Raw genomic sequence first — 22,194 nt, 5'->3', positions numbered from 1 at the left:
AACTCTTAACAACCATTAGCATATTCCACACCTATTCTAACACAAACTGTCTATCTAGCCGATGCTAAGTAACATTCGCATGTTTTCGGTTATTTCTAAGTTACCTGTTTTAAGAGAATATATCATAAATCTTTGTCAACTAGAAGAATAGGGTACGGTTATATAAGACCATGCCTGAATGCACATCTCCCTGGACACAGTCTGAAAACTTCAAAATAAGGTAAAAATCTTGGATACGGCATCTTAGATACAGTTTACTAAACCAAGAATCTTAGATACAGTTATAGTTTACAAAACTAAGAATCTTAGATACGGTTTGCAAAACAGAAAACTGATTCAACCATAAGAAAACTAATTTCAACTATTTGATGCAAAACTTATTTCAACTATAAGATGTAAAAACTAATTCAACTATAACAAAGGTAGACCTTATCCACTGCTCTTCCCTCGTCTACCCAGCCAGTCGTACCATCTTAGAAGGCTATGAGGGTGGTCAAACATGATTTCTCCTTGGTGAACTGATGCTGACTGCTCCTGATAACCTTCTATTTCTCGGTGTTTGGAGATATGTCCAGAATGAGCTGTTCCATCACCTTATCACGGATAGAGGTGAGGCTGACATATAGTTCTTTATCCACAGGTGTACAACATCAGCATGAAATTTAACAGGTATTAAATAGTGTAAAGCAACATGAGTTAATATAGCAAGAATATATATTTTACTTTCATTATGGCAGGAATGAACAACTATACGCACAAAGCATATGCTTAGAAAGCCATTTTGCCAACACACCAAGACATTAGTCTTCTAATGAGTATTGCACATCTTTGATAGTTACCAACGGACAGGACCTCCACTGTACATGTCTGTCCTCTCACCAAAAAGTTACAACTTGAGTACAACGGACCAAAATTTTGATTCAGACCAGGGAAAAGAAGATTTCAGCCTCCTGATTCGTTCAAAGAGCCCTCTGCTTTTTTCTCTTTCCATGGAGTCCCCAGTTCTTAACATGAAACAGATCTAATGTGACCAATTTAAGTGACTGCAGCATGAAGTAGAACCACAGCAGGTTTTCTGACTTTCCTAGTAAGTTCATGGAAGTGACCTGTTATTTTGTGGTCAGACAGGCATCAAGAAAAGAATTTTAGCTTAAACTTGTGAGAGCTCAAACTTACTGAGCAATATGCAACTTCTCTTAGTCAGAGATGAAAAAGTGTGCAAGAATCCTGACATTCTAATTGCAAAGTAGGATCACTCACTAAACTTTATAACTGATAGGATCTTCAGTATATAAGCTAGAGTTTGTAAGATACAGCTTCAATTCGGTGGTTTTTGGCTGGTGTCCTGTGTGACTTGACACAAGCATGCATGCCGTAGCTTCCCAGCAGTGAAAAAATGCAATGCCTTGGTTGAACTTTTCAGGAAGACGATCAGTTTCAGGTGGGTTCTCAAATATACAAGATAATGGGGCCACAGGGCTTTGAGTGGGTCAGTGGGCTCTACCCCCACATTGCTCACAGAGATGATCTGACATCCTATTTGCCATGTGTTTGCTGGAATGCCTTCTTGTGTTGTACTTTCATCAGTATTCTGCTGAAATCAGCAGAATCACTCCTAATCCTGCACTAGTACACACATGTATGAAACCTAACAGTTTATTCTCTGGGCACCTCATGGAGGGAATGTGTATGATTCTGTATTTAAATAAATTTCAGACAGACAAACAAACAAAAACAACAACAAAACCCAGGAATATTGAGGGAAAGCACATAGGGTAGGATTTTTTAAAACGCAGGGTGGTTACCAAGCATTCATAGGTACAGATTTATTTATAGGTGGAAGAAATCAGCAGAATGATAATAAACTGAATTTTTCTTTTGGAAGAGGGAAGTGAACACAGGGTCTGTAACAATGTCTTGCTGGTGCAATACTCAGTTTGTAGTCTGCATGATGCAACTCTTCCCGTTCATTAACAGCAAGGCCAGGTTTGGATCGTCTCTTCATTGAGCAGTTAGCCAGGTACTGAGCCTGTTTGAAAACTCAACCCCAAAATTCATACTTAAGAACATATCCAAATGGTCTGAATTTTGTCTACTAGTATTTTAAAGGTATTTCCCTCATTAATATAGAACAGAAGCTATAGATAGTTTTGTATCTTGGAAAATCCTTAGGTGTTTAAATATGGCTGCCTAAGGTCAGGATCTTACACCTGGTGAGAAAAAGTAAATATTATCACATAATTCATGCTTTTTGAAATGATTTCTTATCTATTTTCTGTCCTCCCTACACTTTCCAGAGTGGAAGGAATACAACCTACAATTTACTCAAGTACTAAAGGCATTTTTGTCATTTAGGGCCTTCTCCCTGTTGCTGTCTCCCTTACTCAGTATCAGACAGTACTTCAGAAACTCTAACCTGTCACTCCGAGTCCAGCAATGAAAGGAAAAAATCTCATCCTTCTTTACTGAGGGGAGAAGGGCAGACTCAAATCTGTTATAGAAAAAAATCTAGATTCTTATTAACACTAAATCTGGGCAGTCAAACTTGAACTTTAGCAGCTTGTGATGTAACCATGCCTTAGAGCAGATTACAATCAGCTTCAGGAAGGAATCCATAAAGCACAATTCAAAAAATGTACTTAGGTATATACTTAAAGTTCAACTTCTGTATTCCTGAATTAAAATTCTGCAATTCTCATTTCAAACCCTTCCAGTTTCTTCACAAAATACTAATCTGAATAAATGTAAATGCAAGCACAATCATGAACAAGCAAGAACCTTTTAACTCTCCTTTCTACGACTAGCCAAATAAAGCATGGTTAAACTATTACTGTACCTCTGACAAAACCACAACTAATTTTATTGGACTACAAGCAGAGATAAGAACAATTAGCCTGGTGATTATTTCTAACACTCAGATTTGTCTAAATAATTTCTACAGTTGTCGCAAACTTGGACTAAACCCCAGTTACTATTCTGGCCTGTTTCCAGCTTTTCCATAAAGGCGCCCCCAGCCAACAGAGGATTGGCATTTTTTAATCACTATAAAACTACAATTCCCCCTATGCAGCTGCACAAAGCTTTTGATTATTGGCTTTTTTTTTTTTTTTTCATAAGAGTCCACAAATTTGGGGGGAAAAGACTGTGTTTTAATCAGTTACTATCTTCTGATAATTGTGCTGAATATGTTTAGTCTACGTGCAAAAAGTAGGAGGCAGTATTGAACTACCATGACAACACTTTGAGATCTTACATGAAACTATTGAAATGAAAGTTGTAAATAACATGCCTATTTAAAAAAATTAAATTTGGTCTATTTAACAGACTGAACAGACATCTATGGCACACACATCATGCTGTTGTTATCCAAGCTAATGAAAAAGACAAACACTGGGACAAAAAGTCTATTTTATAAATGGCAAAACTGAGGAACAAAGAAACTGAAGTGACACGTCCAAAGTTACATAAGAATTAGCTATGGATTTCTTGTTATGGCTTGGTTGTGTCAATCCTGTGTCAATTCCTGTGTCAATCACAAAAGAAACATGCCTCCTACAGAGCATTCCTGCAAAACAGTTCTTTGATGGCCACACCTTTGAATACAACAGAAATATTTGGACTAAATGAGGTAGAACAATGAGAAATAACAGCAATATACATATAAGTGGTGAAAAGGTATTTTAATGAGGCATTAGAAAATATTAAAATTGTGAAAAGTGATGTTACTTGCCATTAAACGGAGAAGAGCTAAAAAAAAAGTATGATTCACAACTCTCCCACATACCAGTTTTTGTTCTATTTTGAAAGCCTAACAAGACTTCTCTCGTTACAAGGTCTTCTTTGCCTCATTCTGCCTGTCAAAGGATCATTTTAAACTTAAGTCACTGCAACGTTATTTCTAATCATGAGTCTTCTACTATATTAATAGAATTAAACCTGCTACAGAGTTAAGATTCAACAACAAATATATTTTAACTTACACTATCACTTAATATGGTTAGACCACATTCAAACATACTTGCTGGGTCAGTAAACTTACATTAAGAGGTACTGCCACCTTCCAAAGTGAACACTCTTATTCTAAGAAAAGCTGTTGCTTTTGTTGAAATTGAGGACTGCATGATGCAGCCATGTAGTGACTTTGCTGGTTCAGAAGCTCTGAGGCATTTGTTGCTACCTGTGTGGCTTAGTAACATGCTCCAGACTACAGTTCGGAGGCCAAATCTGTACCAGTTAATCACACAGCAAGCACCATCCAGGTGTCATTCACAAAATCAGCTTTTTGTACTTACACAGGTGTTCACCTCAGAAGAATGACACCTGCATTTGTATGTCTGGGAAGGCCAAAAAGCTTACCAAAATAGCCCGCAAAAATATGGCAATTGGCTGTAAATCTAGGGGACAGATTCACATCTCCAGTGGCCTCTCAAGACCACCATTTCAGGTGATCGGGTGCAGATTGCACCAATGATAAGAGCTAGTCTGGAGAATGGGATAAACCACAGCAAAGGCAGTGTATGGCACAGGCCAGCTGGGCTGTGGATGTCTCAAACGTCTCCTACCAGCGAGTGGAGGCACCTCAAGTCTCTTCTCATGCCTGCAAGTACATGTGCTGCAGGGCCACACAGGCAGCTCTCTTCTCCCTTTCAGAGAGCATCAGCCACTTAGAAACCATCCTAACCACCACACGCCTTCTCCACTCAAATCTGCCCCATGCTGCCCGCCCTGGGCAGCGCCCCCTCCGCCGGGAGGAAAAAGAGGAAGCAACGTCTGACACTGCCCGGCTCCGGAAAGACGGCAGCAGGGCCTCAGGGCCCCAGAGCAGGGCCGGGGCTGTCCCCAGCCGCCTGCCACCAGCTATGCCGTCGTCTTGGCAACGGGGCAAAAGCCATTGCGACACCGGAAACCACTCTCGGCGAGCAACTCGGGGCGGTGCGGAACCGAAGCGGTGCGGCTGGGCAGGTACCCCCCGCGCTGCAGTGCCCGGGCCTGCCCCCGGAGGCCACACCCACACGCAGGCCCCGCCCCTTCTCCTCAGCCGCGGCCGGCGCCGCTGAGGGGGGAGGATGAGGGGGCGCTGTGGTGGCGCTAGTGCTGTAGCCGCGCTCGCCTGATAGGGCCCGGCGGTTCCGCGGCGGTTTTCCGCGGCGCCTCGCCTGGGGCAGACCGTCGCGGCGAGTGGATGCCCAGCGCTTGCTCGCCTCCGCCGCCTGGCGCCTAGCGGGCACCGGCAGGGCAGAGACCCGCGGACGCCATGGGCTGCTGCAGCTCCGCCGCGCAGGTGAGCGGCCCGCGCCCGCCGCCGAGCCCCGCTGCCCCTTCCCCTTCCCTCCCTGGCCCTGCTGCCCCTCGCTGCCGAGCCGCGCTGTACCCGCCTGCAGGCTTCCTGTCCCTCGTGGCTGTGCCTTCGCTCCCCTCGTCCCCAGACCTGCCTCTCATGCTGTCCCGTAGCTGTGCACCCGCTTGTTCCCCCCACAGCCGCTCTCTTTGGTGCCCTTACATCCCCTTTTGCCCCTTGCAGCTCTGCTTTTCCATGGCTGTGTGCCACTCTGGTGCCTCCCGGCACTGTAGCTCTGCTCTCCTATGGCCGTGCTTCCTCTTGCTGCGCCTGTAGCAGTGTTCTATAGCTACGCATTTGCCTCAGTCCTCTGTAACCGTACTCTCCCATGGATGTGAACCCCTTGCTTTCCCTTCCCCCCTCACTCCCAGCCAACAGCGCTGCTCTCCCATAGTCCTGCTGTCATGGCTGTGAACCCCTTTATGCCCTGCTCTCCCAGCCTCCATGCACACAACTGTGCAGCATTTTGCTCCCCTCTGTAGCTCTACCTGTCTGCCTAATGGCCGTGCATCGCGTTGTTCACCCCCCATGCCTTACTTCCACCATGCTAAGCACTTGCACACTCTGGATTGCTCTGCACACTATTTGTGCTGCTTCCCCTGTGGATCGTCTTGCCCCTTCTTCCCCTAGCCCTGCTATGGCTTTGCAATCTTTGCCATACCTTGCTCCAGTCCCCTGCTGCAGCTGCATACCTTTAGCTCTCCCCTGCCATCCCCATACTGCCTTGCACCCCCGTCCTATGGCTTCACACTCACTCCTCCCCTCCACCATGCCTCGATGCACCCCTCTATATAGCTCTGCACTCCCTCCCCTTCCCTGCAGCTTTTCCTTTCGGGTCCCTACTGCCGCACCCCAGAAAGAGGAGCCATCGCGTGGGAGGAAACTTGATACGTCCAGGGCCTGCCCCCAGGCCACTGCCTCTGGAAAGGGAGACTGTCCTAATCCCAGCCCCCTTCCCTTCCAGTCTGTAGCCAAGGGTTCAGGTAGCTCCCTGCATCCTTTTGCCAGTGTGTGACTGGTCCCATTCACATCTCTTATTTCGAGCTTGATTGTTCTTTCTTCCCCCTCTCCCCTTGCTCTGCTTTGCCCTTACTGACTCCTTTTTTTTCCCCAGAGTGGTGCTGCCAAGCAAGCCACAATCAGGAGCTCCACCCAGCGCTCCAGTTTGCAGCTCTGCTTCCAATTTTAACTTTCCCTTTGAACAAGACAACCAGGGCTATACTGGTTTTTGCTTTGCTCCTTTCTGAAGGCTGTAGGATGAGCGATCATGACTAACGCTATGCGCGCTGGTTTGCTTGCTTGTAAATGTTAGTCTCCTTTGGCTGTGTCACTTGTGGTGGATGAATCCAGCTTCCAGCAGACTGCTTATGTGGGAAAGTCCATCTTTGCTGTCCCAGATGACTCATCACAGAGATGAGTTTTTGTAGCTCATTGGTTTAGGCAGACTTTTTTTTTAATAAGGTTTCTGTCCTTCCAATGCAAAACACTGCAGAGAGCTGTCCAGTTGCAGTAGGGAACATCCTTTCCATACAGCAAATTTGCTGCAAAGAGGAAGGCAATCAGCTTTATGATGCATGAAGAAACGGTTTGAATTTTAGAGAGAGAGATATATGCCAAATGTTTGGTGGAGATTTTAAAATTATTCAGTCATTGCAGTAGACTGACAGGGGAGATTCCAGAGATTGTAATGTTTGAGGTTTGCTAAAAAAAAAAATGTTAGATAAACATCTATCATGAGTGGCCTAAGGAAAGCTGATACAGACTTGGAGCACAGAGAATGAAGTTGATGTTTTGAAGCAATGTTGTGAAGTCTATTCCAACCTTATTTTCTATGATACCTATCCAAATTACTTTTCTTAAGTGTTTAATAGGCCCTTTCTAGCTCTTCTTTATGAATTTGAATTGCTGTTCGCTATTATGTCATTTTCTTGGATGAATATACAGGCTTATTTGTGGGTAACACTAGACTAAAAGCAGAAAAAATAGAGAATCAGATTGTTTAAATATCTGGCTTGTTCATATGTTTCAACTAACTGATTTTGTTTTTCAGTGAAATTTGTGTTCCACTGTCAGAGTGCATGATGTTAATACAATGCTACTGAACCTTTCATTTGTTTTCCTTATGTGTGGCAAGATATGGTACAGTAATTGAGTTTTATATCCTATATATGTAACTGAAGTAAAAATAATGGTTGTTTATGTAATTTCTTAGCCATAAGCAATTGTGTATCTCCACAGGAAATCTAAGCTAGTTGCTGAATATTTTATCAACAACAGTTTTGTCTGGTGTATCAATTGCAGAAACCCTGCTACCAACAATACGACATTACATTAGAATGTAATGTCTGTCTTATCCTCCTTTTTATCATTAACAAAAAATGTTGTGTTCCTCATCTACCATTGTCTTTATACTTCCCTCTCCTTTATTTCCTCTTACGCCTTTCTTGAGCAGAGGTCCATCAGACATTCTTTTATGTTGCCTCAGTTCTTGCTTCTCTCTGTGTAGCTTCATCTTAGTCTTTGACAGTTTCTACTCTTATCATGGATGCCTGACTCTCATTCCTTATGACTTTGTTTTTCAAGTTGATTTCTCATTACGTTTATTTGTCAGCTTCCTAGACTATCTGACCTTCATCTGCTAACCTCCATTTCTGTTTCTCAGAGAAATGATTACTTCTGTTTTGATTTTGCCAGCCATCCTATCTGATTACTGCATCTCCAAGACCCTTTGTCATGACTGCCCCCTCTTCATCTCATTTATTATAATGCACCAGTCTGAGACTGATTGTTGTACCAGGCAGATTTCTTTGATGTCTTCTTTCTAACTCTTATTTCATCCCAAATTATCCTTTTTTTTTTTTTTTTCCTCTCTCAGAATGCATTTCCTAGTTCCTTAGCTTTGCAGACTGTCTAGAGCTCTGCCTTAGGCTTTTTCCTCTATCTTTTCCCCTGCGGAATCTAAAGCTTTCCAGGGAAATACTGATTGGAATTGGCATGTTTACCTTTGCTCAGCACTTTTGCCTGCTACTTACAGTGATGAATTCTCATGTTTTTTCTCAGCTTCTACTGCCTTTAACTGCTTAGCCTGACCCCAAAGCCCCATTAATTCAATTTTTCTGTTTTAATTCAAAATTTCTGATTTTAACCTCTTGCTGCTATCTTATTCCCTCCCTAATTTTATTCTGAGTTACTATCCTTAAAGCTGACAGTCAACTCTAGTCTCTTTCCAATCTCCCAAATAGAAAAAAATACATTTGTTGTCGTACATTCTCTCCTGTCTTTGTACTGAATTCTGTGCTCTGCGTAAATTGCCTTAATTAAGATGTGTACAGGTTTGTTCCCTGGAGACATTCAAAACCTGCCTGGACACATTCCTGTATAACTTCATCTGGGTGTTCCTGCGCTGGCAGGGGTATTGGACTAGATGATCTTCCGAGGTCACTTCCTATCCCTAATGTTCTGTGATTCTGGCCAAGTTGCGAGGATTCCCCTCATTTCTTACCCTCCATCTGTGCTGCTTTTGATACTATCTGTTAAGCCTGCCACTTGGTGTCTTATTCTCACTGGGCTTCTCTGATAGTGTCTTCTTGTTATTCTTCACTGCCTTCTGCTCTTTAATTATTATTCCTTCTCCTCTACTGCTGTCCGTGCTTATACTTCCAGTCTTTTTTTTGCAATTAGTTAACTTACCTGCTATTCTACCAAATTTTTCAATTTGAACTGTAACGAACCATGTTAATACAACCATACCAGACATTCTTCCAAGTGTGCTCATTCTTTCCACTGCTGTTCTACCTGTTGAGATGCTTCAATCTGGAATACTTCTTTCCAGTGATTTATTTATTTATTTATTTATTTATTTTCCCCGTTTTGGTCTTATTCCATGATTGCACAAAGTTCTTTCACTTCCCCTGGTGTAGTATCTTCTGTAATCTGCACTTGGTCTTTATTGTCCCAACTAGAGTTGTTGTTTACCTGTTGTTTCTTTTCTGTATTACAATTGTGTCATCCTCTTTGTTTCTTTAGGGGCTTGTGCTATTCTCTACTTATGTAAGTGGGTTTAGCCGTCACCTTACTTTCACCATCTTGAAGCTTGAGCTTGTTGGGAAAAACTTGTGCAATGTCAGCTGTATCTTAACAGGTGTTGTCTTAGAGCAATCTATGTACTCTTCATCAATTTTCATTACCGAGTCATCTGGACAGTTCTTTGAACTGTAGTTGTTTGACTGAAGTGTGTCGACCTATTTAAGATTAAAACCTTGCGAGAGACTGGAGGAAAAAAGCCCACACCTCCGTGTATCTCCTGTCTTGCAGTGCTGTTGGTTGTCAATACCTTCACTGGTTTCAGCTGACTGTCCTCTCTTGCTATATGTTTATCATGAGCTTCTCAAGATGGCTGCTTCTGTCTAGGTGCATCTCTTTCATCATGGATCTGCTCAGCAACAAAGCTTTAGAAGTTTCTACTCATTTTTGATACAGGTAGTTTTGTTGCCATGCTGTTTTCAAAATTATCTTCTCTTCCTAATGTTGGGATTTTTTGAGCAAATGGTGCTGAAGCTCTGAGCTGATAGAATAATCACGTTTATTTCAAATCTTTAGCTTAATTAAAAGAAGAAAAATTAAATCTACAGCCAAGTGGCAATACTCTCTTCCCTTTCTTCTCATTATTCTCCTTCATCAGTGGTATTTTCTGCTGCCTCATAGCATTAGTCCATTATAAAACTGTATTGGCAAGACTGTTGAAGTTCATGCTCACATGTCATCATAACTGTTAGGCTGTGCTGTAAATCTGTTTGATAGAAGTAATTTGTACAGATTTTGTTTGTTGTTTAAGCTAGCAAACTTACTTTACTGCGTAGCTCAGACTGCTCCCCTGATGTATTTTATAGCACAGTTCCACAAAGTTTGCATTGCTGTATCTGAGGGGACTGAAATTCTTGATTCATGAAAGGGAACAAGCTGTGAGGAGGCACAGACCTTAAACTGCTTTCTCTTGGAGTAGTTGTGATACAGAATTCATTCTCCCTTCCTGCTCATCTGCAGTTGAATTGAAGTGGCTGAAGTTAAAAGGCATTTGATTTGGCAAGAAGTTATGGGAAACAAGGCAATTTATTGGGGTTATTAGTGTTTGTGTTGGGACTCAGAAATACTGTGTGTTTATTTTATCCTTACAGCTTTATGTTGTAGTGGCTTGATTCAAGATATGTGTAAGAGAAGCTTGAAATCTTTCTGGAAATTGGAGGCATGACTAAGATAAACTAAGCACATGTTACCCTTGGTGGTTTTAGTGGTGGTCTTGGTTTTTACAAGACTAAAAGAACTTCCCAGTGTAAGAGGAGAAGAAAGATAATCCATTAACTTTCCCATGAACATTTGCTGTCAAAGCAGCACAGACTAAATCTGGAGTTCCTAACTTCTAAAAAAAATTCCAAAGAAGTGTCTCTTCCAAGCTGTTATGGACAATACAGATCATTAATTGTACTTCAGCCAGAACTTCAGTTGTCAGAGGTTCTTGCAGTCAGATAAATATAGGGGTCACTAAAACATGCCTGTTTCCTTGTGGGCATGGCTACGATCATGGAAGAAGACCAGCTGAATAACCATGTTGATGAACAGAAACAGAATGAGTTGTGAATTCTACTTTCAGGAGCTAGGCAGCTTGATTTCAACACATTGACAGTAGCTGAAGCTTCCATTCTGTCCTCTGGCAAGACGATACGATGTGAAGGATGAAGCATACAAGCAGGATCCAAGAACAGTGCTAATGAGTCAGGCATCTCATGAAGCTGCTGACTACTTTTATGTGTTTCTGGTCTGTGAGCTCCATTCAATTCCTCTGAAGCATGAGATGTCCTTTTACAAATGCTGTCATAAACAACTGCACAACCTGTGCAGATAATTCCTTTTGATCTTAACGTAGAAAAAATATTTCAACTTCATAGATACTTGCAAGTGCTCTTTCAAATTCATTGTTTTCCCACTGAGGACTAGCTCCTTCTGAAGTTTAGACTATCTTTCAGTTGTGCCACTTCTTAAAAGTTTAAAGTAGCACATAATTTCCTTTACTTTGACAGGTAACTCAAAGATTGACTTTTTTATTTTTCTTTTAAGCACTTCAAGAAATGATACTTTGGATTAAGAACAAGTATGTGGTATTCCATCCTTCCACAGGGATCAAGTCCAATTCCTGTCCCTGCATATGACAACCCCAAAATTCACACTGTATGTCCAGCCTAAACATCTCCTGGCACATCTTCCTGACATTGGGTTCTGTCATTGGTCACCAAAGAGAAGAGATCAGCGTCTGCCCCTCCTCCTCCTCTTCTGAGGAAGCTGTAGCCGCCATGAGGTCTCCCCTCAGTCTCCTCCAGGCTGAACAAACCAAGTGACTTTAGCCGCTCTTCATTTGGCTTCCTTTCCAAACCCTTCTCTAGCCTTGTAGCCCTCTTCTGGACACTCTCCAGTAGCTTTATATCCTTTTTAGTCGGTGTTGCCCAGAACTGCACACAGTGCTCCAGGTTAGGCCGCACCACTGCAGAGCAGAGCGGGACAATCACCTCCCTCACCTGGCTGGCAATGCTGTGCTGGATGCACCCAGGACATGGGTGGCCCTCTTGGCTGCCAGGGCACTGTTGGCTCATATTCAACTTGCCATTGACCAGAACTGCCAGATCTCCCTCTCCAGAGCTGCTTTCAAGCATCTCGTCCCCCAGTCTGTATGTACAACCAGGGTTGCCATGTCCCAGGTGCAAAATCCAGCATTTGGCCTTGTTGAACTTCATGTGGTTGTTGATTGCCCTGTTCTCCAGTTTGTCCAGATCTATCCGCAAGGTCTCTCTGCCCTCAAGAGTGTCGACAGCTCCTCCCCATTTTGTGTCATTGGTGAACTTACTTAGTATTCCCTCAAGTCCTGTGTCTAAGTCATTTATAAACATATTGAAGAGCGCTGGCCTTAAGATGGATCTGTGCGGAACCCCGCTAGTGACTGGTCACTGGCCCGACATAACCCCATTTACTAGAACCCTTTGAGCCCAGCCAATTGCTCATTGTATGTTTATCCAGCTGTATGCTGAACATCTTGTCCAGGAGGATACTGTGAGAGACGGTATCAAAGACTCTACTGAAATCCAAAAAGATCACATCAACAGACTTCCCTTGTTAACTAGGTGGGTAAAGTTATCATAGAAAATAGGTTTGTTAAGCAGGACTTTGCCCTCATGAACCCATGCTGGCTGGGACCAATGACTGTGTTGTCTTTCAGATGTTTTTCGATAACTCCTAGAACAATCTTCTCCATCATTTTGCCAGGAACCCAAGTGAGGCTGACAGGCCTGCAGTTGCCAGGGTCATCCCTATTGCCCTTCTTTTATATTGAACAACCTTTGCCAGCTTCCAGTCATCCAGGTTCCCAGGAGCATCGAAAAATCACAGAGAGAGGTCTCGCTATGACATCAGCCAGCTCTATAAGCACCCTTGGATGAATCTCATCAAGGCCAATCGACTTGCAGGGATCTAGCTGGAGAAGCAAATCCCACACAATTTCCAGATTTATTGGGAGTTTATTGCTCTCACAGTCACCATTTTCCAGCCCAGGGTTACGGGTGCCCCCAGGTCCATCATCGGTGTTGAAGACTGAGGTGAAGAAAACATTAAACATGTTAGCATTCTCTGTGTCCCTGTTAATAAGGTGACCCTGGTCATCAAATAATGGGCCAGTGTTATTTCTTCTTATTTCTAGTTTGGTAAAGTAAGAACAGTTTTGGAAAAAATTAACTTACATTGTTAATAGTGAATGCTAAATCCAAAGCTTATGTTACTGTAATTTAAATGACATCTAGAATGCTGTCAGCCATCAGATTTTTAGGTTATTAATTGTGAGGGTATGTTCAGTATCATCCAACTGACTGCTTTTACTTTTCATTATGAAGAAACGTCAATGTTCCTTACATAGTGAAGTGGTCAACTTTCTTCATGCCATTTACTCTAATAGTGAGCTTTGCACTGTGCGTGCCTATTTCTCCTTGGGCTGATTGTAATTTTTCTTCCTTTGAACTTACCTCAGAGGTTTCTTTCATGAAAATCAAAACTTGCGTTCCAGCTTGACAGAAACTGCCTCTTTGTTATTGTGTATTTGAATCTATCATTTGAAGAAGCTGTTGGAAAATTGTGTATATGTTACACATTGTTTCTGAAAAATGGTTATGTGGAGTGTTGCTAGGAGACTTCTACCCACTGGCTAAACTGACTGCTAATTTTACCTCTGTTTAATGAATCTATACTGAGAGAACAGGTCTGTGTTAGTGAGTATGTAGTAGGGTTGGTTTAGGTCTTCTAGCCACTTCAAAGTTTCACAGACTTCTGAAGTGAATATACTTTGTTGCATTGATGGGCTTCCTCTTCCTAGCCCCCTTCCCCGCCCCTTCCTTTTTTTTTTTTGATGTGTGTTTGTTTTTTGTCTTCTAGGTAAGCAAATTTCTAACGTGGAATAAAAGCGTACAATAGTGTGACAACAGCCTCAGGAACATCTGTATGCATGTTTAAGAAAAGAGTCGGAAGATTAATTTTCTGTATTTTAATAAGATTTCAACACCCAGTGTGCAATACACTGCAAGAATAGGACATGATTGCTGTATGTAGGAAAGCTGAGGTTCTGTACTGCTTTTTTATGTGCTAGATTCTAGCTGTCACTATTTTAACCAGTAATATTGCTAGAATATAGTGGAGGGTCATGGTGAGCAGAACGTGGGGACTTATGCTTGATATCTTCACTCAATGAATGTGGTGTAGTTAAGCAACTGTTTATGGCAGAAATTAACTCTGTCCTGGTTTGGTTTGGTTTTGTTTTGAATTGAAACCACTCTTGCTTCTCTCCAGATACATTATTAGACTGAGGAAAAGACCTATGAATGTTGTATACAGTTCCATAGAAACAAAACAGGAAATCCATTTAAGTATTTTGTTGAAGGTCATGATAAGCATGTCCTGGGTATGCTTTGTTGACTCTCCCTAGTTTGCTATGAAAAACTGCAGAATAATTGCCTACTAATAAGGAAGTATGCTTATGTGATAAGGTAAGGGGCTGACACCTTATTTCCTTTTCTATTCTTCTCCCACCCTTTTTTCCATAAATAAAACAGGGCCTTCTTAGTGTTGGTTCCTGATAGTCTGGTATGCTTTCAGTGTTCTCCAGTGCTGCCCTCTTACTGAAATCCTCAGTGGTTTATTTTCTTGTGCCAAAGTTTTGCACCCGTGAGTCAGGATTTGGTATTTAAGAAGCTGTGTAAGCTTTGTCCCCTTTCCCCCAAAAATGTAAGCTTAAAAGTCTTCCTGAACTTTGGAGAAAAAGGTTCTGAGAAGTTTTTATTGTGCAGATGACATCCTCTAAATGTAACTGAACATGACTATTGGCTTATCAATTTCCAACATAGATCTGTCTTCTGGCTTTCACACATAGCACATGGCCGAAGTATGCAACCGTTAGCTCATAGCATTCAATGTAGTGCCACGAGGACCATGTTTGTGTTGAAATGTGCAAATACGAGCCTCTAACCTCACAGAACCCTCCACCAGTAGGCCTTTGCCTTTTAAAGGTAGAAGTTCTTCTGCAAGGGTTGCCAATGCAATACAAAAAGTACATGATTTTATTATTTGAATGTAGGATGCATTTTGGAGGAATACTTAGCAAACTGCTATGAATGTCTCTAGTAAGTGGCAACATCATTTTTCACAGCAGTACTGTTCAGGCCATGAGCTCTTAAGAGTCATGATGGTTTTGGTCTTGAATTCTGGCTTTAGGTACTTTAAAAGGCTGAAAAAATTCTTTTAGAGAAAATTGCTCATCATACAAGAAGAGAGTGCAAAGAACAGGGGCAGCATTTTCTGTGGAATGTCCATCTTACGTAGAGACCGCTGTCTGGGGAGTTCTGCTGTGTTTTTGGTTTTTTGTTGTTTTGTTTTTCTTATGTTTATGTCATGTTGTGATAAAGCTAACACATCTGGAAGCTAAGTGTGTATTGTAGTTGGACAATGTTTTACTAGCCCAAAGTTTGAAAATGTTTGTAATTTGGGACCTGCACTCTTGTGGTAAGAATAAAATCTGAGAATCTGTTAGACAGGTTGATGTACAAAGTAGAAAATTCAGTGTGATTAAGTAACTTGGTATGTGCAAAATATCTTCAAAAGTGAACTGGTTTTTTTTTGCTGTGTGTTTGGTTTTGTTTGTTTTTTCATTTTTGTGTGTGCATGGTTTTTTATTTTTTTTAATGACTGCTTCTTATTAATGAATACAAACCATGGAAGTACCAAACATGCATTGAAATAATTATTTTAATCCCCTGAAAAACAGTACTGTGATATTTGTGAAGTGTCCTTATTTATTGCTGCTTTCAAATAGGTACTTAATGTGTAATGAAGAACTGATACCTGAATACTTTGAGGGTCAAAAACAGGCCTTTGTTTGCAGATGGCCATATTTCTAAACTTGAGAACCTCAGCAGGTGTGCTGATCATGTCAGCTTGTTATTTAATCAGCTGTGTTATATTTCAAGATAAATATTTAAGTTGTAAACTGAGGTGGAAACATGTAACCAAGGGATGTTGGAAGCAATGTTTAATATGAGTTGACTGAAAAGATGAGTGGAAGATGGTATACAATACAGCATATATCATATTCGTAAGTGAAGTCTCCACATGTGAATTTTCAGGGTAATGTCGAGGTAACCATGGCAGATATATTGTTAACCACCACTGCCCCCCTCTCCCCCTCTAGCCCCTCCCTCTCACCCCTTCCCACTAAGGACAGACAATTGGGAGGGGAAGAAGGACCGAGAGAAGAGAGTTGGAAAAATTAAAAATGTTTTACTAATGCTAGTAATAAAAGTAGAGAAAATAATACAAAATATACAAAACCAATCTTGAAAATCCTGGCAACTGCTCCAGCAGATGTAGGGCCAGCACCCAGAAGTCCTGGACTAGACTCTACCGCCACCGGGAACTGGATTCAGTCTTTCAGTAGGCCTCAGTTCGCAGGGACAACTTGCAAGGTCCTCTCTTAATGTCGGCCATAAGGAAAAGGAGCGAGATCCTTGTGGTCTCTCACTTTTACATGAAATATCATGTGAATGGGATGGAATACTTAGTTAGTCAGTTTCAGTTCACCTCCTGCTTGTACATCTCACAGATGCATCATTACCAAAGGACCTTGCATTCCATTGCTATGTCTACCAAAACATGTATCTAGCTTTTCAGAAAACTGCAGTTAGTAAAAAGACTTTATCTAACATGGAAATTCACTAAAAGAGAAACCTATTTTTAATAAAACCAGGACAGGTAAACATTTTCATATTTCACCATCAATAATGGTATAAGTGCTGCCTTATGTGCTCTCAATTTTGTTTACATTATCTTAAACTCATGAATATTCTGTGTAGAGTATGAGACCATAGTGAAGTAGAAGGTGTGGACACAGTGAATTGGTGGTATGCTTGGTCTCTGAAGAGAAGGAGAGTATAAATTCATTACCCCTTGGTTGATAACTTTCAAAGAAGTATTACACCATCAGAATACTTTCCTAGCAGGAACTCTGAGATTTACGTGTATAAAGAATAGATGGATATTTTCAGTGGACAAAGCGCTGGAGAACATGTGGTGATGTGGAGTTATTAGGCAAACAAGGATGTGGGGGCTTTTATTTAAAGTACTGGCACATGGCTTTCAGTAAAATTCAAAAGCAATACTAATATCTGTTTTGCAGTAATTTGAAAAATAAAGTTTTGGAATTCAATTGAAGCAGAAATTCCACAAAAATGGTGGTAGACACCACTATGATTTGCATGTTCCGTGTAATCCAGTCCCGTTTGGAATTGCCTGAAGACATTTGGACTTGTTATTCAGAGGAACTGTGTCATCATGGAGGGCACTTGCAGGGAGCAGTGTGTATTATTTTCCTTTCTCGAGACAACTGCCAGTTGTGGCTGTAGTAGTATTACAGTGACAAACTCACTAGCCCCTGGAAGCGGGATGCATAGCTTTGATTCTAAGTCTGGGGGAATTCAAGGGTCTGCCTCCCACAAGAATGCTATAGTTGGCAGGCTCTTTGGGGTAGGAACAGTGCTGGTCTTCCCCAGAGACAGATCCAGGACACATCTAGACTAATATTTTTTTTAATGTGTTAATGGAGATATTTTTATTGATACAGTTAGTTCATTCTTCCAGGTGCTGGTATAGTTCAGTAAAGTTACAGTCTTGTTTTGCTGGTATCTGTTCTTCTAGGAAAAAAGGTATACCAATAATTTTCTGTATAAGTCAGTTGTATTGTGAACCTGAAGGAATCATCTGAGTTCGTGATAAACCACATTGAGCTACTACTTGGTGCTTCATACGAACACCAGTAGGACATGTACAGGACTCTGTAGGTAATGGTGAACATTTTAACTAGGGCAACTTCGTGCACTGTTCTTAGGCTTCATGATGCAGTAAACTAAAGGTTTTCTATAAGATAGTTTATGAAGTCATGAACTGAAGATAGTTTTAATGCTTCAAAACTTTGGTTTGGACACTTAAACAGAGTGCATTCACCACATAAAGATTTTATACAGAGAGCTGGTTTACTTCAGTTGCCCCTTTGTTCTCAGAAGTGTACTTGTGTGGGGAAATGAGTGGTTTTGGGGGGAGTTTAGTTTTTTGGGGTGTTTTTAGGATCAGTGTCACCCAATAGTCAGAGTAATAGACTCATTTCCTCATTAAGCTCTGGAGTTAATATCTGTGGAAGAAGCTTCTTTAGGACAACATATAGTTGCTGCTATTTATTCTCTTAATCAGGTGAATAGTGTAGAAAGCTGCCATGGACAGGAACATGCCATTCTCTCTGATGAAATAGAGAATTACATTCTTGTGTTGGAAACATTTTGGTAAATGAGTAAATTCTTCTTCTTCTTTTTCATTCACACTATTTTTCATGGAAAAGGCCGGCATGTGATTTGGAGTGTTCTGTAGCTTGTAAAGGTACATAAAATGAGTTTAAAACTATAACTTCACATGCTATTGAAACATCCCACACTTCCAAAAAAAGACAGTTCTTGAAACATTTTCAGCATTTCCTAATGACCATTTGCATAGCTGATTCTTGTCTCCTATGTAGATAGATGGCTACAAATTAATATCCAAATTGGTTGATTTACATATACAAACAGCAGTAATTTCTATTTACTCTCCTGTGTTGAGCTACAGATGTTCTACATCAAGGTAGTAGAACAACAGAGAATTGAAAGGTAATGTAGTTAGATGAATGTGGTTCATAGAATGGAGTTTTATAACAAATGATCTTAAACTGCCACATCAGTAATAATAACCCTCAGGATTTTTAAAAGTATTAGGTTGGTGCAAAAGTAATTGCAATTTTGGACTGTGAATTTTAAATCAGTGTAAGTAGGCTGAAACATCTTTATTGATAAAAATAGGAACCATTACAATCAACACAGTTTTGCCAACAAGAAGGAAGTTTGTTTATTCCTGTAGTGAATAATCCATGCTCTGGTATTCAACAAAGCCTTGGAAAGCATTTTCTGTATCCTGCTGATTGTGGAAGCATTTTTGCTGCAAAACGTTGTTGAAATGTTTGAAGAAGTGGTAGTTGGTTGACGAGACGTCACATGAATATGACAGATGAGGCAAAACTCTGTAGCCCAATTTGTTCAGCTTGTGAAGCGTTGGTTGTGTGATGTGTGGTCAGGTGTTGTTCTGGAGAAGAATTGGGCCCTTTCTGTTGACTGATACCGGCTGCAGTTGTTGCAGTTTTCAGTGCATGTCATCGATTTGCTTTTTTATGTTTAAAAAATCCCCACCCTTTGACACACATTTCATTCCTTCAGGAAAGTACTTTTCCCCCCAATAACTCTTAAAAATCATTGATCCAACTTAGCGAACTTGGCAGTGATAGCTAATTCAGCAGTTCTAATTGATTCAAAGATTCAATTATGTTCCTGTGAGCTTAATGAAAGATTGAGGTCAAACCATTGCTGCAGACAAAGGGACTGTAGCAAAAGCTGAGTTACTTTTAAATATCAGAAAACCTAAACGAGAAGGAAAAAAAAACAGGAATTGTTTCCACTGCACGAAGAACTATGATCAGAACTCTCCTGTTGGTAGATATCAGAGGATCTGATTGTACTGTGCAGAAAGTCTAAAGGAAATCAATCTTAACTAGGTCTATGAGTCTATGGCTTTTAGAATTATCCATTTATTTTTTACCTGGGTTCTGTGCTTAAAAAGAAAATAAACCTATGTCCCTCTAAAAAGAATAGTCATAAACAACATCTTGAGGAACAAATGGGAATTCAGATATTCATGCATACCAATGTTTGTAATTGACTTACTGAAGCAATAGTTCTGAGAAAGGAAGATGCAACTTAAATTTTGTAAATTATCTTAAGGAGGAAATATTTGTAAGATGTGTGCAGTTGCTGTTGTGATTGAGATGTTAAAAACTGGGTTGGTGGATGTAATGTAAAAGGGAGACTAAGGGCTGGAAGTGTTTAAAAAAATCAGTATGTATTGGTGAGGGGAAAGTATTTTGTTCATTTGCCCAGTCTTTAAGGAAAGGTCAAATAATGAATGAATGTAAGTGGTGAAAGCAGTGGTTAAGTTTCCATACACTAGGTCTGTGTTTGGCATTACTGTAACTCAGAAGTTTCAGAAATTTTAAGTGCTCTGAAAAGTCACATCCTTAAAGCATGGTATGAGCTGATAAGGAGGGAATGAGCCCAATGCTGAAGTGCCTCAGTGTGCTAGGATCTGGAAAAACTTTGTAAATCTGGGACTGATTGTCCCAATGGGTGAGTCAAAATGCCATGTCTCGTATTCAGTATTTAAAAAGTGGCTATTTCTAAGTGTGGAAAATATGAACGCACATTCTCAATGCCTGCAAATAGAAAACTGGATGCTTTGCAGCCTCCTCATCTTGTATTAGGAGCAGGCTGAAAGAAAAAAAGGAAACTAAAACAACAGAATTTATTGCTTTCTAAGACGACATGTCAAAATGATCTGTGCGCACCTCTGTTTAAAAACTATTTCAACTTTTTTGTATTATTTTCTGTTATTTTCAACTTGCAGTGGAACTCATTTAAACCAAATGCTGAAATAGAAGAATATTGGGTCACTATGGAATGTTGGGTCACTATTTCTAGCATTACTTACAAGTAGGGGTAATGAACAATTTGTCCTGGATGTGGACCTTCCAGGAGTTCAGAGCACATGCACTTGGAAGCCTTTTCTTGAGCCAGAATGGCATAGCTCATGTAACTGGTATCTCATTAAGTTTAACTCAGTTTGGCTTTGCTGGCTGTGGACATTGCTTTAAAATTTTGTCTTCTACTGGCTTTCTTAACACTGTGTTTGATAGTCCTGGGGATAGGTTAGCAGTTCACAAAACTGCTCTTTCTTATGAGTAGTGAATCTTTCCATAGGATTTTGATGGGACATTCTTTATCCTGGGTCTCTTCTGATACCTATTTTGGGCTGAAAAATGTGAGGTTTGTATTTGCTTGGTTTGGTTTTATTTGTTGTCCTGAGCTACCTGAATGTATCCATGACTGTATTCTTAAAACATGTGTGTTCATATGAAAATCAAAATAGTCCTATACTTTCCAGTTGCTAGCGTAAACTCACTAGATGAAGTAAGGCCCAAGGTCTAACCTCTTTCTGGGTCTCCTTTTCATCCAATGAATGTTGTTTAGGCCAGTTATTCACTGTATTGTCCTTAACTCAGCCCATCTGTCTCAGCAGTAGCTTCATTTTCTTCTTGGAATATATGATCTTTATAGGATTTTAGGATTTATTTCTGCTGCCTTTCTTATGATGTTGCAACATCCTCTGTTGATGGCAAATTCCACCTTTATCCTGATATAATTCAGTTTTTTGCTGCTTATCCAGAGCTTAATTATCCATATATATAATACTGCAGATGTTCTTACTTGGCTTCTTGCTTCAGTCACATCATTCTCAAATTGTACATTGCATGAGACACTTTGTGTTTGAAAAAAATTCTGCAACTTTTTGCATCTGTAGTCTCCTGCTGATACGCAATACTTTTACACTTTTTTGTGCTTTTCTGTATGTGTTGCACTCTGGTTTGGGCAGGTGAGTGCTTGTATGTTAGCATCCAGTACACCTGTTACAATTGTGAAAGTGGTAACCATCAATTTTGTGCTAGGCTGATACCTGTAAGGAAGTATATTACAGTATGCAGAAGAGATGTAAATTCAGATCTGCTATTTGGTGTGGTAAAGGTATATTTTGGAAGTGGCAGGGAGAAAACAATCTGGAGGGGCAGGTTTCTGTGTTTGTTTTGAGGTGATTTTATGCAATGAATACCAAGAAAATAGTCTGGTTTTGTTTGTTTGTTTTGCATTGCTTGAGACCATGTAGCTATGAATTAAACTAGAAAAGCCAACAGTTAATGTGCTGGCATTCTTCATACTTCTATTCTGCAAGAGAAAGCCTAGCTTCAGTTATCTGGCTTTCTAGGTGTGGAATTAAGACATAATTGTAAAAATATGCTGCCCTCAGCAGTTCTGATTTGTATTTGTTAGTGCTCCTGATTCTCTGTGGTGTCATAACAGTGCCTGGGAAGTTCTATGCTTTCTTAATGGCATTATCCATAGAGAGCATACCATAAATTATGAAAACTCTGTTTTAAGAGAAAACTTAACATGAATAAAATAGATTTTTGTTTGTTTGTTTGTTTTCCCCACTAAGTTTTCTTGTATCAGCAGATACTGAAGGCTTGTAATCTGTCTGAAGGAAAGGCTGAACTAAGTAGAAGTGCTGATTTAGGTTTGCAGACAAAGCATGTTTGCTAA

General features: G+C 40.6%; 1 protein-coding gene across 1 annotated transcript in view; it reads left to right on the top strand.

Annotated features, from left to right (window-relative positions):
* Positions 1–5,187: 5,187 nt before the first annotated feature.
* Positions 5,188–22,194, top strand: part of SLC44A1 (solute carrier family 44 member 1) — a gene marked incomplete at its 3' end in the record, with an annotated part of 60,206 nt that continues 43,199 nt past the window's right edge. The window contains exon 1 of the mRNA XM_080362875.1: positions 5,188–5,281. Within this exon, the coding sequence (XP_080219001.1) occupies positions 5,255–5,281 (27 nt within the window). The 5' untranslated portion in view covers positions 5,188–5,254. The remainder of the gene's footprint in view (positions 5,282–22,194) is intronic.

The sequence above is a fragment of the Nesoenas mayeri genome (assembly GCF_963082525.1).
Source record: "Nesoenas mayeri genome assembly, chromosome: Z".
Lineage (NCBI taxonomy): Eukaryota > Metazoa > Chordata > Aves > Columbiformes > Columbidae > Nesoenas > Nesoenas mayeri.
This window is presented reverse-complemented; position numbering and strand designations above follow the sequence as displayed.